A 13,752-nucleotide genomic window follows, 5' to 3' on the forward strand; every position below is an offset into this window, starting at 1 on the left:
AGAAGGACGACACCGACAATTTTGAATTTGTAAAAAAAAATTGGATAGAAAATATAATATTTTTCACCTTATTTAATGGGGAGATCTTTGTAATAATTGAGAAATGAAATAATTTTTAGGTAATTGTAGTATCCGTTCTTACGTGACTATCTATTTTGTTGTCTCATTTATATTCTGGTTACTAATATGATTCCATATTATTATTCTTATATTTCACATTCTTTTTTCTTAGCTCCCACCATATTTATTTCCGTGATGGCACAAACTCACAACTATAGGGTTGAAATTGAGGGGTGCTTACCTGCTTTTGGATGTCTTCTTCAAATTTCAATTATTGCAACAAGTTATCATTGTATTGAAGCAACATAACACTATTTTGATATCACCATATCAATTTATCAGATTTAGTGCAATACTGGAGTATTTCAATATCGCTATATCAATTTCTTAAATTCTTGAGCCAAATTTTATTATTTATAGCTGCGTACAATAGACCCTTGTGGTCGGGCCCTTCTTCGAACCCTGCGCATAGCGGGAACTTTAGTGAATCGGGCTGCCCTTTATATTACATATTTCCATTGAAAATTTGCATTATTTACTTTCTTCCTTCATAAGGTATGTGTACATCCTACTCTTCGCAAAACTCACTTGTATAATTACACAGAGTAATTCATTCAATTTATATATGTCACCTGGAAAAAAATTTAAGGTCTCTTGATGAAGTTTGGCTTTAGGCCTCCAATTTTACTGAGACAGCCGATGAAAATGCACTCTTCCCCCAACTTTCCAATATAGGAGGCTAGCTTGCTTCTCTTCTAGGCTTAGGGTAGTCCTAGACTACCTTCTTCTTTGCTGGCTTGGGAAAGACCCGCGGGCTGCGGGGACAGGATTCGAACCTGCAATCTTCAGGTCATGAGCCTGATGAGTTGACCAATTCCTCTACCCCCCTTGCAAATTTCAGAGAGACCCATTCTTCTGACTGCGCTAGCATCATCGGATACGGGCTTTGGAATTGGAATCCACATGCTAAATGCGAGGCTTCTTGTCGAGGGTGGCGGGCGGGCGAAGGGTCCAAAGGACACGTAGCCTGGGGGAGTCCAAAATCCAATTGTTCCATTTTCCTTCTTGTTCATCAATCGAAAATCAAGACAAACCGGGCACTACGGTAAGACGTGAAAACACTCGATCCCATTCCGACTTCGATATGTGGAATTGTCTTGCGCCATATGTACTGAGATTGTTCGGGAGACCTGGTCCAAGCCCGATCAAAAATGAAATAAAAAAAATTATAATGTCAAAATCTTGCGCCCTTGTTTTTCTAATATACCGGCTATTTCGTGTGGATTATACTTATTTAAGTACGATGTATTTGTATTTGCGCCAGTGTAAAAAAAGGAAATTCAACATTTTGACAGTAGCAAAGAAAAAGAGAGGAGCTGAAAGTCACTTGACTCCGAAGAGAGGAGCTGAAAATTGCAAGCGTCAAAAAGTCACTTGACTCCGAAGAGAGGAGCTGAAAATTGCAAGCGTCAAAAAGGACCAACAATATGGGGGTTGGAGTGGGTGGGGAGGGGGGGAGGGGATGAGAGGTTGAGTCTTGGGCTTTCATTTTTGTGTATATTGGTCCTTGCAACTTCTCGACATACATTATACTTCCACGGCCTAACATTTACTCACTCTCTTTGGGCCTAAACTACCTTATGAGCATCTATTCATTGTGGTAAGATTTTCATGGATATCCCTATTTAATTTGTATCTAGTTTTTTTTAAAATTGTTATATACATCTATTAAATTTGGAATAACTTTAGACATCATGTCTGAAGTTAGGTTTGACAAATCCTAGCTTCAAACAAATATGATTGTTAGGTAGTTCAAGCAAGAATTGACTAGATTCAGCCACATTTGTTCAAGTTAAGTTCAGGCAAAAAAGGGTTAAAACATTAGACAAGGCATGTCTCTGAAGTTATTTCGAAGTGCCTAGACTTGCCAATTTTATGCACTGCGTATGGCTTAATGATGATCGATATTTGTACACCTCGGACACTACTGTTAATCATTTGAAATAGACATTTTATATGTTTTCAATGGAGACGAATACACTACAGAGAACATTATAACAAACATAGTATATAAAATCAAAAATAAAGAACGTCCAAGTCCAATATAAGTCCTCCATTTGATTCCTAAACGAAAAACAATAGTGGAGGTGTAGTACGATATGATACATGTAAACAGTCATACGATTTCTAATACATCATCATGTATTTAGCAAGAATGAAGAAACACTTGTTCCTTAACATGAATAGATTATATCAATTCTAGTATATGTCCCATGTCCGACGAGAATGAAGCTTTTGTGCTCGCACACATTAAATTATGAGCTAATAAGCCAATCCAAATAGCTACCATACAATTTCTTTCTGCTTAGTAATGCAAGGCAGGCTTTGATAAGATAAGCTTCTGCACTGGTGTCAAGCAAATAAAAGAGGGATGAAACTGCAAAAGGCACTAGTTGTCCGCATCCCTATACTATGTGGGGGCAACAAGCTCTCATTGCCATGCCCCCTCAAGCTTGCTCTACGGGCCAAAGAGACTTAGATAACAATCTGAAAACGACTCGGACCACGGTAGGGTCCAACAGCTAGAAGAGTAAGGCAAGTCACATGGAGTCCAGTCTGCAGAGGTCATACCTAATTGCATTGTATTGTTGCTATTCAGTGGTTGGCCCATTATCCAGCATTCAGCTCCCAACGTAAAGTTGAACAAACAGTCCAAATTATATCAAGTATAAGTTCCCCACTCCCCCCCCCCCCCCTCTATAAAAAGTCTTTTGTAAACAAAAAGGCAGTCCAAAAAGTCTAAGCAAATTTTGAGTAGCAATAGGATGACGACCTGAAAGATTTGAAATTAGAGAAAAAAACGTTGCCCAAACTGAAAATAATTCACGTCTTTGTCACAGAGATACTGTACATTTATTTTTATCTCCTTTCAAAAGAAACTCTTTTGCCTTCACATTCAAGAAAGAACCCTAAAAGACAACAGCACATTTTTTTCACAAACAGACTAGATCCACAAATTATTTGTAATCCCACTAAGCACCAACTAATGATTTAATACTGAAAACAATGAATAGAATGATACTCCAAGATTTTAGGACCACAGGCCTAAAAGTATAATTTTTGTTAATTGAGGATCACATGCAGAGCACAGAAGGACCATTACTGGGCACCATGTGCATATGCATTTGGCCTTAATAAATCAATCTATGTAAAAAGAAGTGTGTATATATATATATTGTATAGTCAGTAGTAATGTGCCAAATAATTAATGGTACGGACTTGAGGCAGAGCCTGAAAAGATAATGGGGGGCCACAAATTCATAGCTGTTATGTTACAGTTACTGTCACTCTTTTCCACTCAGTGCTATAAAGAAATAGCTCAACCATAGTTTGCCATCAAGAAACAAGCATGTCTAAATTTGTTTGCTTTTTTCAGAGACAGACCAAATCAAACCCCACAAAAAACCTGTCAACCACAAAAGTATTCACATTTTCCACAACTAAACCTTCACCAAGTTTCTCAACTACAAGATTAGTAAAGTCTAACATTAATCCAGTTCCTCACTGCTTTTCTACTTTGGAGCAAATCACAAACTCCAGAGCCTTCCTAGTTTTTCTTATGAGAGAAGCGAAACACGCAAAAATTAAATAAAGAAAAAAAAAACACGTCTATTCGTTAAGCCATATATCAACAATTTTGTGCAAGTTTTCATCATCCTTCAGCCTTTAGCTCTGAATCTACACTCGGCATTGTCCCTTCACCTTCCAATGATAAGATAGGAAGCTTACATCTAGGAGTCATCTTCTTCACTTCCTCGCTAGAATATATAAATATCCTCCTCACCATCTTACAGAACTCTCTGCAATCAAGAAATTAAATTAAAACAATTAGTCAATAGAAAAGCTAATGAAAACCAAAATGGTTGCAGAGACTCACAGCCATGGATCATCCCCCACAAGCATCATATCACCCTCATCATCTGTGTAAACAACCTCCCATTTGTTTCGAGGGCAAAGCTCTCCCTTGATATCGAATATCTTCTCCAGCTCACTGATAAGATCATCGTAGCCACTTAGTGCAGTCAAGTCAACCGCACGTCCAACACGAACCCCTTGCATTTGCACCTATAATTTCAATTATTATGCTTACAGATAAGTAAAGTGAACAAATGATTCCAACAATCTAAAGAACTAACATAAACTACCTTATGTACCTTGGTACGAGTTCTTGAAGAAGTGAGGCCCTGCTTGTGTGCATCCTTTGGAAGTGCCTCCAATTGGACTTGTCTCTTTTCTTCTGAAGGATTCAGATGCTCAACATTCTGGTCCTTAACAACTCCAGACTCGTCAGGCACAATGGGTGCCTCATCAGCGCAGTTGGATGTAACATTGGGACCAAGCATTTCTTTCGCCTTAGTAGACGTATTATTAGAGTTGTTCCGCAAGTCAATTCCAAATAAGCGACAACCAGAAGACATCTCACGCTTATTACCCCTATTCACTTGGTCATGTAAGAGGCCATTACTTACCCTTGAAGACATCGGAGAACCATAATCCAACAAAGTTGATCGTGTGATCAGCGGCTTATTGTCTTCAATAGAGTCTCGAATCAGATTGAGGGAACCATTTGCAAGCATACTATGCTGCCAAGCTCCACTGAGATGTGTCCTACAACTAGTGTTGCTCACGCCGTTGGAGAGGCTGCTATTCTGCTTCGAGGACCAGAATAGTTGGTTATCATGGCTTTGTACAGCAATACCACCTAAGTGACTCGCTTCAAAAGTAGGACCAGATCCAGGGCACCAGAATGAAGCAGCAGCTGAGGCAACTGCAATTTCTGCAACAAACCAGTTATTGCAGGATTTCAATGACTGGGAAGGGAAGGGAAAACACGAGTGCAGAAGTAACTATATACCAGTGCGGGGAAGATCAAGGGGACGGGGTCTTTTGCTCTTTATTCCAGGTTGTGCAACATCTAAACAAGTAGAGGCGACAAAAGGCTCTATCTCCCATGGCGAAACCCTGTCTGGCCTTATCATGGATGCTGGTTCATCCCATTGAATCTAGAAGAGAGTAAAATGTAAACAAGTGCCGAAACGAGATAATTAATGTGTCAAACTTATCCATCTATGAAACCAAACATATTCTTAACCTTCAAGGAACGCCATTTAGATTCTGACCATTGCGAGGAAATGTCACCAGTTCCAACTATCGTTCCTGTAAACCTGATAATTAAAACCGGCAGAAATCAAAAGCTGCAACAGCAGCATGACCTACAAATCAACACAAGAAAAGGAAATGAATAGTGAACCTTCTTTCAGGAGAATCTTCTCCTTCAAACCTCATCCTGAAACGCATGCCCACTGAGAACCCATGACTCACAGCCTCCAGATACTTGTTTAATCCAACTATAAATTGGCTTGTCCTGATTGATGTCATATGGTATCAAAAGAATAAGACGATGCCATAGAACATGCACAGTGTAAACATTTACTCTCTGCATCTACATGAAGATAGAGGAATACCTTGGCTTATAAAACACAACAAAACGAGTCTGAGTTGTAATAGCATGAGATGCGGTCGCAAGAACTCCAAGATGCATACTTTGGCTGGATATCACAGACTGAGGAATAGGACTTTGCTGACGAGCAAGACGTCGAACCCCAACACGCAGTTCTCCATTATCATCCCTGTAATATTTAAGACATGTCACATCTATTTAATGGAAAACAAAATATTATTTAATTTTATCGAAAATGAACCAGCAGCAGTTCCTAACAAGTAAAAAAGAGTGTTAGCACCTCAAGAATACGAAAGCATCACCAGCAACCAATCTCTTGGAGGTTACAAATGTACTCCATCCAGTAGTAAGCAAGTGTCTTCGAGGTTGGCCTGAAAAGTAGCTAGGTAGATTAAGGAACCAAGACAATATACACATATATCAGAATCTATATTCAACTAAAAATATTTATTATACCGGGAAAGTTTCTCAACTTCAAAAACTCAAAGCACCAACATTGGTTAGTACTTATTGTACCCCAGTAAATATTACCTCTAAAGATATGCTTAAATCGCCACTCATACCCATGAAGATCTTCGGCGACCAAATCTTGGGTCGGAGTCACCTGAGTCATGTCCTGTTGATGCCGCATATCAGTCCAAATGTCAAAACATATAACCCTCTAAAGATTTGCTAAAAATAATCAAGTCTAAGACAAGGAAGAGAAGGAATGAACCTTCTCTCCTGTTTTGTCATATAACATCAAGAAGAGTGAACTGCTGAAAATGAAAAAATAAGTAGTACATATAGTTATTTTTAAACCCATTTTCTTCATCCGTCTTTCTCTAAAACAAAAAAGGAGTGAACACAAAGTGTAAGCACTACCAGTTGCGGGAGACATTCATTAGCGTGCTTTCGGAGAACAGAAAATCCTCCATGAGTGCTTGTATCTGATGCGGTTAAAATCTTACAAAATGAATGAACCGTTCGTTTTGGCAGATCAGGTGGGCACGGATCAGGTTTAGAAGGCTCCTCTTGCTACAAGGAAAGAAATTAAGTTGATGAAACACGAGAATTAGTGAAACTAAAGGAATCTAAACAGCATTCATCGATTCAATTGGCTTAGACGGGGACTGATGTTTTATTTAACATCATATGCTGGATGCTTAAGAAAAGATGCAGATAAATTAAAAGCAATTACTACAAATAGTTACCTCTGCCTCAGGATGCAATGTGATCTGGGCATAGACCTCATCAGTCTCTGTTTCCGCCTGTCAATCGAGAACGATCAATGTTTTTCCTTTTTATCTTTCAACCATAACAGGACATTGGTAACAAACTCAATAAACAAAGGCTTGAATTCAGAATCAAGAACATACCAGTAACTGGACGTGAACAACGCGGCAGAGTATCTTAGAAGAAAGATTAAACTGCGGAATTTGTTGATTCACAGCTTGATTTGTCGAAGCCTCTAACTATAAAAGCATCAATTAATACACGACCATAGCAAATTCTCCCTTCTTTTTTAAAAAAGAAAAAAAATGGAACTTTAGCATCATAAAAAAGGGGGTTGGAAAAAAAATACTTGTTCTATGTGACCCTGTGGAAAGTAGTAAACTCTTTCTCCATCCCGAGGAACATCCACTAAAGGCCCTGCACATGCCTTCCAGAGCTCTCTATACAAATCCTCACTTCCCATACCTACTCAAAAACAAATTAACCAGAAATAGAAAATGTAACAAACTCACATAAAAAAGACATAGAATTAGAAAAGGAAGAAAATCTTCAACTTGCCTAAGAAATGAAGCAAAACCAGAGAGACTGAAAAAAGGAATTGAACTTATTTGTTAAAGAACACAAAGAAGCAAGAATTATTGGTATTTAAAAATTCCATTTTTCATTAAAACAGGACTAATCCCAATTCCCAAATCAGGAATTTAATGATTTATGAAATGATCAGCAAATTGCAGTTACTAAAGCCTTATTGAAAATTAATAAAAGACAAAGAAGAGAAGCAAACATAAAGAGATGCCGAGTCAAGCTTTGCTACCTCTCCTTCTCAGGAAACAACAAAATTTCATAGAAACCAACAAAACATTAAAAGAAAGAAGAAAGAATTAGCAATTCTTTTTCACCTGTATTTTGACTATGTAACGCAGAGGCTCCTCCTCTATGCCCTTCAACCAGAACCATTAAAGGCACAAGAAAAACCCACCCAAAATTTCACAGAACAATAAAAGATAAGAACCAAAAAAAAAAAAAAGGACGGTAAGAACAAAGCTTGTAGAAAAAACTTTTCTCAGTGTTCACGCACTTCAACATACCCAATTATCATCATTACAAATCCAAACCAAAAACCTCCAAAGATCCATTTTAGCTAGCAAACAAAATAGTTAATCACCCATTTTTTGCACCTCTCCTTCTTTTCTTTCTCTCTCTAAATGTAAACACACCTAAGTGTATGTAACAGCTTTTGTGCTCTTTCTACTGATCTTTCTAGCTTTGCTTTTTTTTCAGTTACAAAACCACTCTTTACCTTTTGAGTCTTGCAATTAGTAACCAATACCACCTTTTTGGGTTTCCAAAAACCGCTTTTTCTTGCTCATTCTTTTTCCCTCTCAACGTTTACCAAATACCCAAAAACCGCTTTCTTATTATCTACCCTCTCTATTTATCTTTTCGTCTTCCCTCTATATAGCTGAAATGAAAATGAAAAGCTTCTTTCACTGACTCCATCGGACATGCTCGGGTTAAACTTTTAACTCCAGTTAACCTGTTTCGTCTACCCTTTTTCATAACAGTAACTCCTTTTATTTATTTATTGGAAGTAACTTCTTTTTTTTCCTAAAAATAAATAAATAATAATTTAACAAAAATAGTAAAAAAACGATTTAACATATTTATCATTTATTTTGTGATAGAAAAAAACCCAATATTGACACCGATAATCTGACAATTTTGTCATTCACCGTCTTTCCACTGTCTAATCACCTTTCTGGAAAATATCACACTCATTCTACGTATCAAAAGGTAATAATCCCTTTGTTTCAGGACTTATGAATAAGAAATAGTAATAGTTAATCATATTTCTTTTGTACTAATATCGTAGTAAACTGTTAACGACCATAGAAAAAGAATAATGAACTATTATGACTTTTAATTTCGAATAGTTCATTAAAATATGAGCTATATTTTGTAACATAACAGAGAGAGAGAGAGAGGGGACATAAAGTAATACTGTAATAAAATGTGGACAAATAAATATTACATTTAATACGTCATGTCAATTCTATAATTGAATCGATAATTATTCCCTTTTTTGCTTCAGATAGTTGTATTGTAAGTGAACAGAGCTAAATTATTTTCATGGACAACATATCATTAAACTATGCTAATTATAGAGCAGTAGGATACCTATTTATTTTGCCGTGAATGGAATAAGAAGAATAGATGGCAATACTATGAAAAGTCAATTTTAACCATAGTCAAGTTAACTAAAGATATTGAGAAAACGTGATTTGTAACAGTAATGTAGTCCTCTAACGGCTGCTAAGCATCTACGAACCAAACCCCTTACACTATTCATAGTTAATATACACCAAGTTTAATTGATTTTAATTCTACAACAAGTAAAATATAAGAGGATACAGTATACGCAATTTTATTTTCATTTTATAAAAATAGATAAATTATTTTTAAAATATTTTATTTTTAATACATCAAATTAAAATAGTATTGAATAAAAAAATATGATAATGAAGAAAAAGAACAGTAACAACATCATAGGGTAATAGACAGTGGCGAAATCACATGTACTTAAGGTTTGTCAACCGGCATTTCTTTGTCAAAAATTTGCATTACGTAGCTTGGTAAAAATAATTATATATATAATTGACACTCCTTGACTTCTGCATAAATTTACTTCGTTATATTTAGACCATCATTAATGAAAAATTTGATTCCGTCATTCATAATAGATATTAAAAATCAAGAATCTAAGTGAATAAAGTTAATACTACGGCATACACATGAGTGCTCCAGACTACCATCAAGCATAATCCCACCAAAAAATATGAAAATGCCCAACTACATATTAATTTTTTACCATAATTTGCGATCCACACACTCTTCTATTTAAGATCATGCCTTTGATGAATTGCAATTCCATCATGTCTTAGTTAATCACCTCTCCACGATATTTTTTCAATTTACCTATACCTCTCCTCGTTAATTCCCACCATACAAACCTTCGCATCAAAAATATTTGTGAATCTTCTCTCCACGTGTCAAAATTTTTATTTATTTAAATAACATTGAACAGTTGATAGCAAAAAAAAAAGAGGCTAATTTTATGTGTTATGATTTAATGTATTTCTGTAAGAGTTGTTTTAACATTCACTTTTTCCATGACAAAAAATAAAAATGTTTTTCATCATTTTTGGGGCTCTATAATTGGTCTCCCATTTAAATTTTGGGAATCAATTACTCTTTTATTTCATTTTATATAATCCATTATGTCAAAAATAAATTATTATTTTTTACTTGTAAATTTTAGTAAATTAAGATAAATCAATTAATAGCTTTTAATACTCTTTTATTATTAAATAATCATATAAAATATTAATAGTAAAATTATATTTTAAAGTATAATCAAGAAAATTAGTTTAGTAAGATAAATTTATAATACATATTTTTTAAAAAGAGTATCAAACCAACCTGAATCAAATAAAATGGAAAATAGGAGTAATCCATTTAGGAGGTAAATTATTTCCTATTCAAGGCAACTCGTTTTAACGCTCAAACCCAAACTTCTATTTTAAAAATTCAATGGTAAATATCCAAATTTCCGCCATACAAAGGACTGAAACACACAAGAGTAGAGGCTTTTGTAACGGAAACGGTTAACTCTGACGACGTTATAACGGGGATCTATGCCGTCTCTTTCTTTGTCTGCACTATGGCAGGCAACCTCTGTTGGTTGAGAGTAAACCCGGCAAAATATATTTTCTCCCTGATTTTCTATTTACATCTTTTTTCCTTGGATATCTGTTTTAGCATTAAATAAACCTTCTAAATGACCTAATTTACTCAACCTACCACTGTCCTTTTTTGGCCCACTTAAATGTAAGCTTGCTGCATCAGCCTTAAGTTTTTGGTCGACGCGCCTCTATGGTAAAGTAGTGCAACTTTTAATTTGAAAGGAAAAGATATAAATTCACCTTTTGAATTAATTTCAAAAAATCAATTACACGCTTAAATTATTATGACAGTCTATTACATATTAGATATATGTACTATTAAAAATAAATTTATTTGTCCCCTAAAATTGACATGGCCAAAAAATTTTTAAAAAGACGCATTTAGTAAAAAAATTAATTAAAATCTTCTTTCCACCACTATCCTATCATAGCCCACCCCACCCCCCACACCTCTTCTTCTTCTTCACACCCCACCCGCTTCTTCTTCTTCTTCATTTTATTTTTTTATTTTTCATCACCTTCCATACTCGATTCCCACCACCCCCACCTCCACCAGAATCCTCCCCCCTCCCATCATATTGTATTTTAATACTTATTCGATTTTACCATCTCTATTATATTCAATTTTTTCTTCGACTTTGTGAGTAGTTGATAAAATTGATGATTGGATTTAAAAAATAAAATATAGTGGTGAATTTGTTGGTGATAGGTGGCAAAGAAGAGGAAATTGAAGGTGGTGAAGAAAAAAAAAATCAATATTGATAATGGTGGTGGTGATATTTAGTTGTAGTTTTGTACCTTTTGATGGTGATGATGTAATTTTAGTGATGAGTTTGGTTATATGTGTTGAATTTTGTGGTCGTTATTTACAATTTTTTGTGTGTTTGATCGTATGTGATTTTAATTTTTGATGATGAAATATATGAATTTGGTAGTGATATGGTGGAAATATTAGTGGTTCCATGGTGGTGTTCATTAAAGAAGAAGCAATTGATGACATGGAGATTTTTTTTTTGACATCTGACATGGCATCTGATGTAGCTGTGAAATAACAGTAATGTGGCGCGAGTGTAATACACATCTTATTATTAAAGTGGTGTTATACGTCTCGTGGAGTAAATAAATTCACTTTTGAGTAGTACAGGTGTGTAATAGATCGTCATAATATTTTGACTCTTCGTGTCAAGTTGAGGATAAATTTATGTCTTTTCCCAATTTGAAACTTATTGTTTAACTACATAATTAACAATGACGACATACTCACTAGTCTTTAGTAAAGGTTTGAGGAAAATAGTATATACGTAAATTACCCCATTTTTTAGGACTCAAAAGAAAAGCATCTAATGCAAGATTGTAATAAAAGATAGCAACGTATAAAATTAATACAATAACAAATAATAATTATACACATCAAAGAAGATGAAACTATACGCGATAACTAAATAATTACTAAAAGGACAAGAGGGGAGGTAGCTTCCACACGAATTGTGGCAATACTCAGCAACCTACTAACTTTTTAGCTTAACAATTTTTATATCTTCTTATCTAAGATGATGGTGATATTCAGTTAAAGTTTTTCTTGTCATATATATGCAATCAATCCCCCCACCCCAGCCCCCTACCCCAACAATCATGATCGAAAAATATTAATTGTCACCTCCCATTGTCCTAACTCGAGTTTTGACTCCATTGTACATGTCGAAAGCCATAGGTACACACTTAGACTTCATATATCTCCAAAGGACCTCTCTCGAAACTTTTTTATATGTTTACTCTGGGTCATTGGATATCATGTATAAGTTTTTCTTTTTGTTTCTATATTGCTACAATAATCTCCTTACAAGATAGATGACTTGTAGTTGATCGCCTTAACATGAATCCGAAATGATTCTTAGAGGTTGAGACACCCTTTCATATCCTCATCTCGACCACACTTTCCTAGATTTTTCTATTGCGACTTTGTAGCTTGATACCCCTATATATAATTATTGTAGTTCTCGATATTATCCTTATTTTGTACAATGAAATCATTGTAATTCACCTTCATTCCTCAAACATTTCAATCACCTTAAATATGGCATTACTCAACCTAGTCAAACACTTCATACCTATCTCGCCTAAATTCTTCCCAAAATCCATCAAAATTTCATATTGTCCATTTGCTCATCCCCTCCTCATCTCATGAATGACCCCTTAACCTTTGCAACACTAATACATCTTCATTATCCATAATCTCTGAGACTGTCAATGTGCTTCAATTCAACTCCCCAACACAATATCTTTGTTCCTCCATCGTTAAGGATCGTATAGAAATACGTCTGCGATATGTAAAATATACACAAGAAATATATATATATTTTTTATTAGCAAATGTAATTTTTTTTTCTCTTGGTTAAATGTGTGACCTTTTCATATCTAAGAGTTAACAACTAATAAACTTAAAATTTAATCATTTTAATAAATATAGGACTATCTGATCTATTAGTCCAAATCGTCTTACACTTCTTTTGCATGTCAAAAAATTAAAAGACTTATCTGTAAAATGTGCAATTTTCTTTACGCTCAGAACCAAACTTAGAATTCAAAGCCAAAGGATTGTTTCGAATTTTTCAAATGTCAACTAAAAATAGAGTGCAATAGAAAAAAATAGTATATATAGGTAATAGCTATTAATTGAGAATAAAATTAAAATTCTATATAAAGTTTTTATTATTAATATTATACATAATTTTGACTTAATTTTTATTAATATTTTGTTTATTGTGTAAGAACATTTTTCTTTTAATTTTGTGTAAGGAGATAGGTCCCACTTGACACGTCATCAGGTCTCAGTAATAATTGGTCGCCACGTGGGTCTGGCATAGTGATTCATACGTGTCGCTGTTTTACTGGTCTGCTATTTTCAAAGCAAAGGACATTCTGTGTCCTACTAATTCAACACAAGGCACCACGTTTTATTTTTTCCATTTCTTGTTTCTTCATCTATTTTTAATTATTTTATTTCGCAAATGTAGTTAAATACAAAGGATTATGAGATTAATTTGTTCAACTTTATATTTAACAACAGCGTCACTATTTTAATGGAAAAAAGTAATAAGCAAGTAAAATATTGTACCAAATTTGTTGTTCACTTGTTTAAGATTTCATAGATTGTAATATCCACGTTTTCTCCATAAAACGCAACAGCTTCTTTGTGCATTTTTGGGGGCATCA

The 13,752-nt window shown here is 34.8% G+C and overlaps 1 protein-coding gene across 6 annotated transcripts; it reads right to left on the reverse strand.

Annotated features, from left to right (window-relative positions):
* Nucleotides 1–3,529: 3,529 nt before the first annotated feature.
* Nucleotides 3,530–8,347, reverse strand: LOC129886440 (auxin response factor 18). Of its 6 annotated transcripts, XM_055961131.1 has the most exons (15): nt 7,885–8,346; nt 7,696–7,737; nt 7,146–7,261; nt 6,940–7,035; nt 6,775–6,831; nt 6,446–6,598; nt 6,113–6,197; nt 5,862–5,952; nt 5,586–5,750; nt 5,372–5,485; nt 5,213–5,285; nt 4,976–5,123; nt 4,266–4,897; nt 3,998–4,185; nt 3,530–3,920 (listed from the first exon to the last, which is right to left on the reverse strand). In XM_055961131.1, exons 3-15 carry the CDS (start codon nt 7,257–7,259, stop codon nt 3,773–3,775), a joined length of 2,064 nt encoding a protein of 687 aa, XP_055817106.1. In that variant the 5' UTR covers nt 7,260–7,261; nt 7,696–7,737; nt 7,885–8,346; the 3' UTR covers nt 3,530–3,772. The 6 variants fall into 6 exon arrangements, with proteins under 6 accessions (XP_055817106.1, XP_055817105.1, XP_055817107.1 ...); XM_055961130.1 differs by having other exon boundaries at nt 4,266–4,888; nt 7,696–8,347; XM_055961132.1 differs by lacking the exon at nt 7,696–7,737 and having other exon boundaries at nt 8,097–8,346.
* Nucleotides 8,348–13,752: the final 5,405 nt, after the last annotated feature.

Source organism: Solanum dulcamara, chromosome 4, assembly GCF_947179165.1.
Source record: "Solanum dulcamara chromosome 4, daSolDulc1.2, whole genome shotgun sequence".
Taxonomy (NCBI): Eukaryota; Viridiplantae; Streptophyta; class Magnoliopsida; order Solanales; family Solanaceae; genus Solanum; species Solanum dulcamara.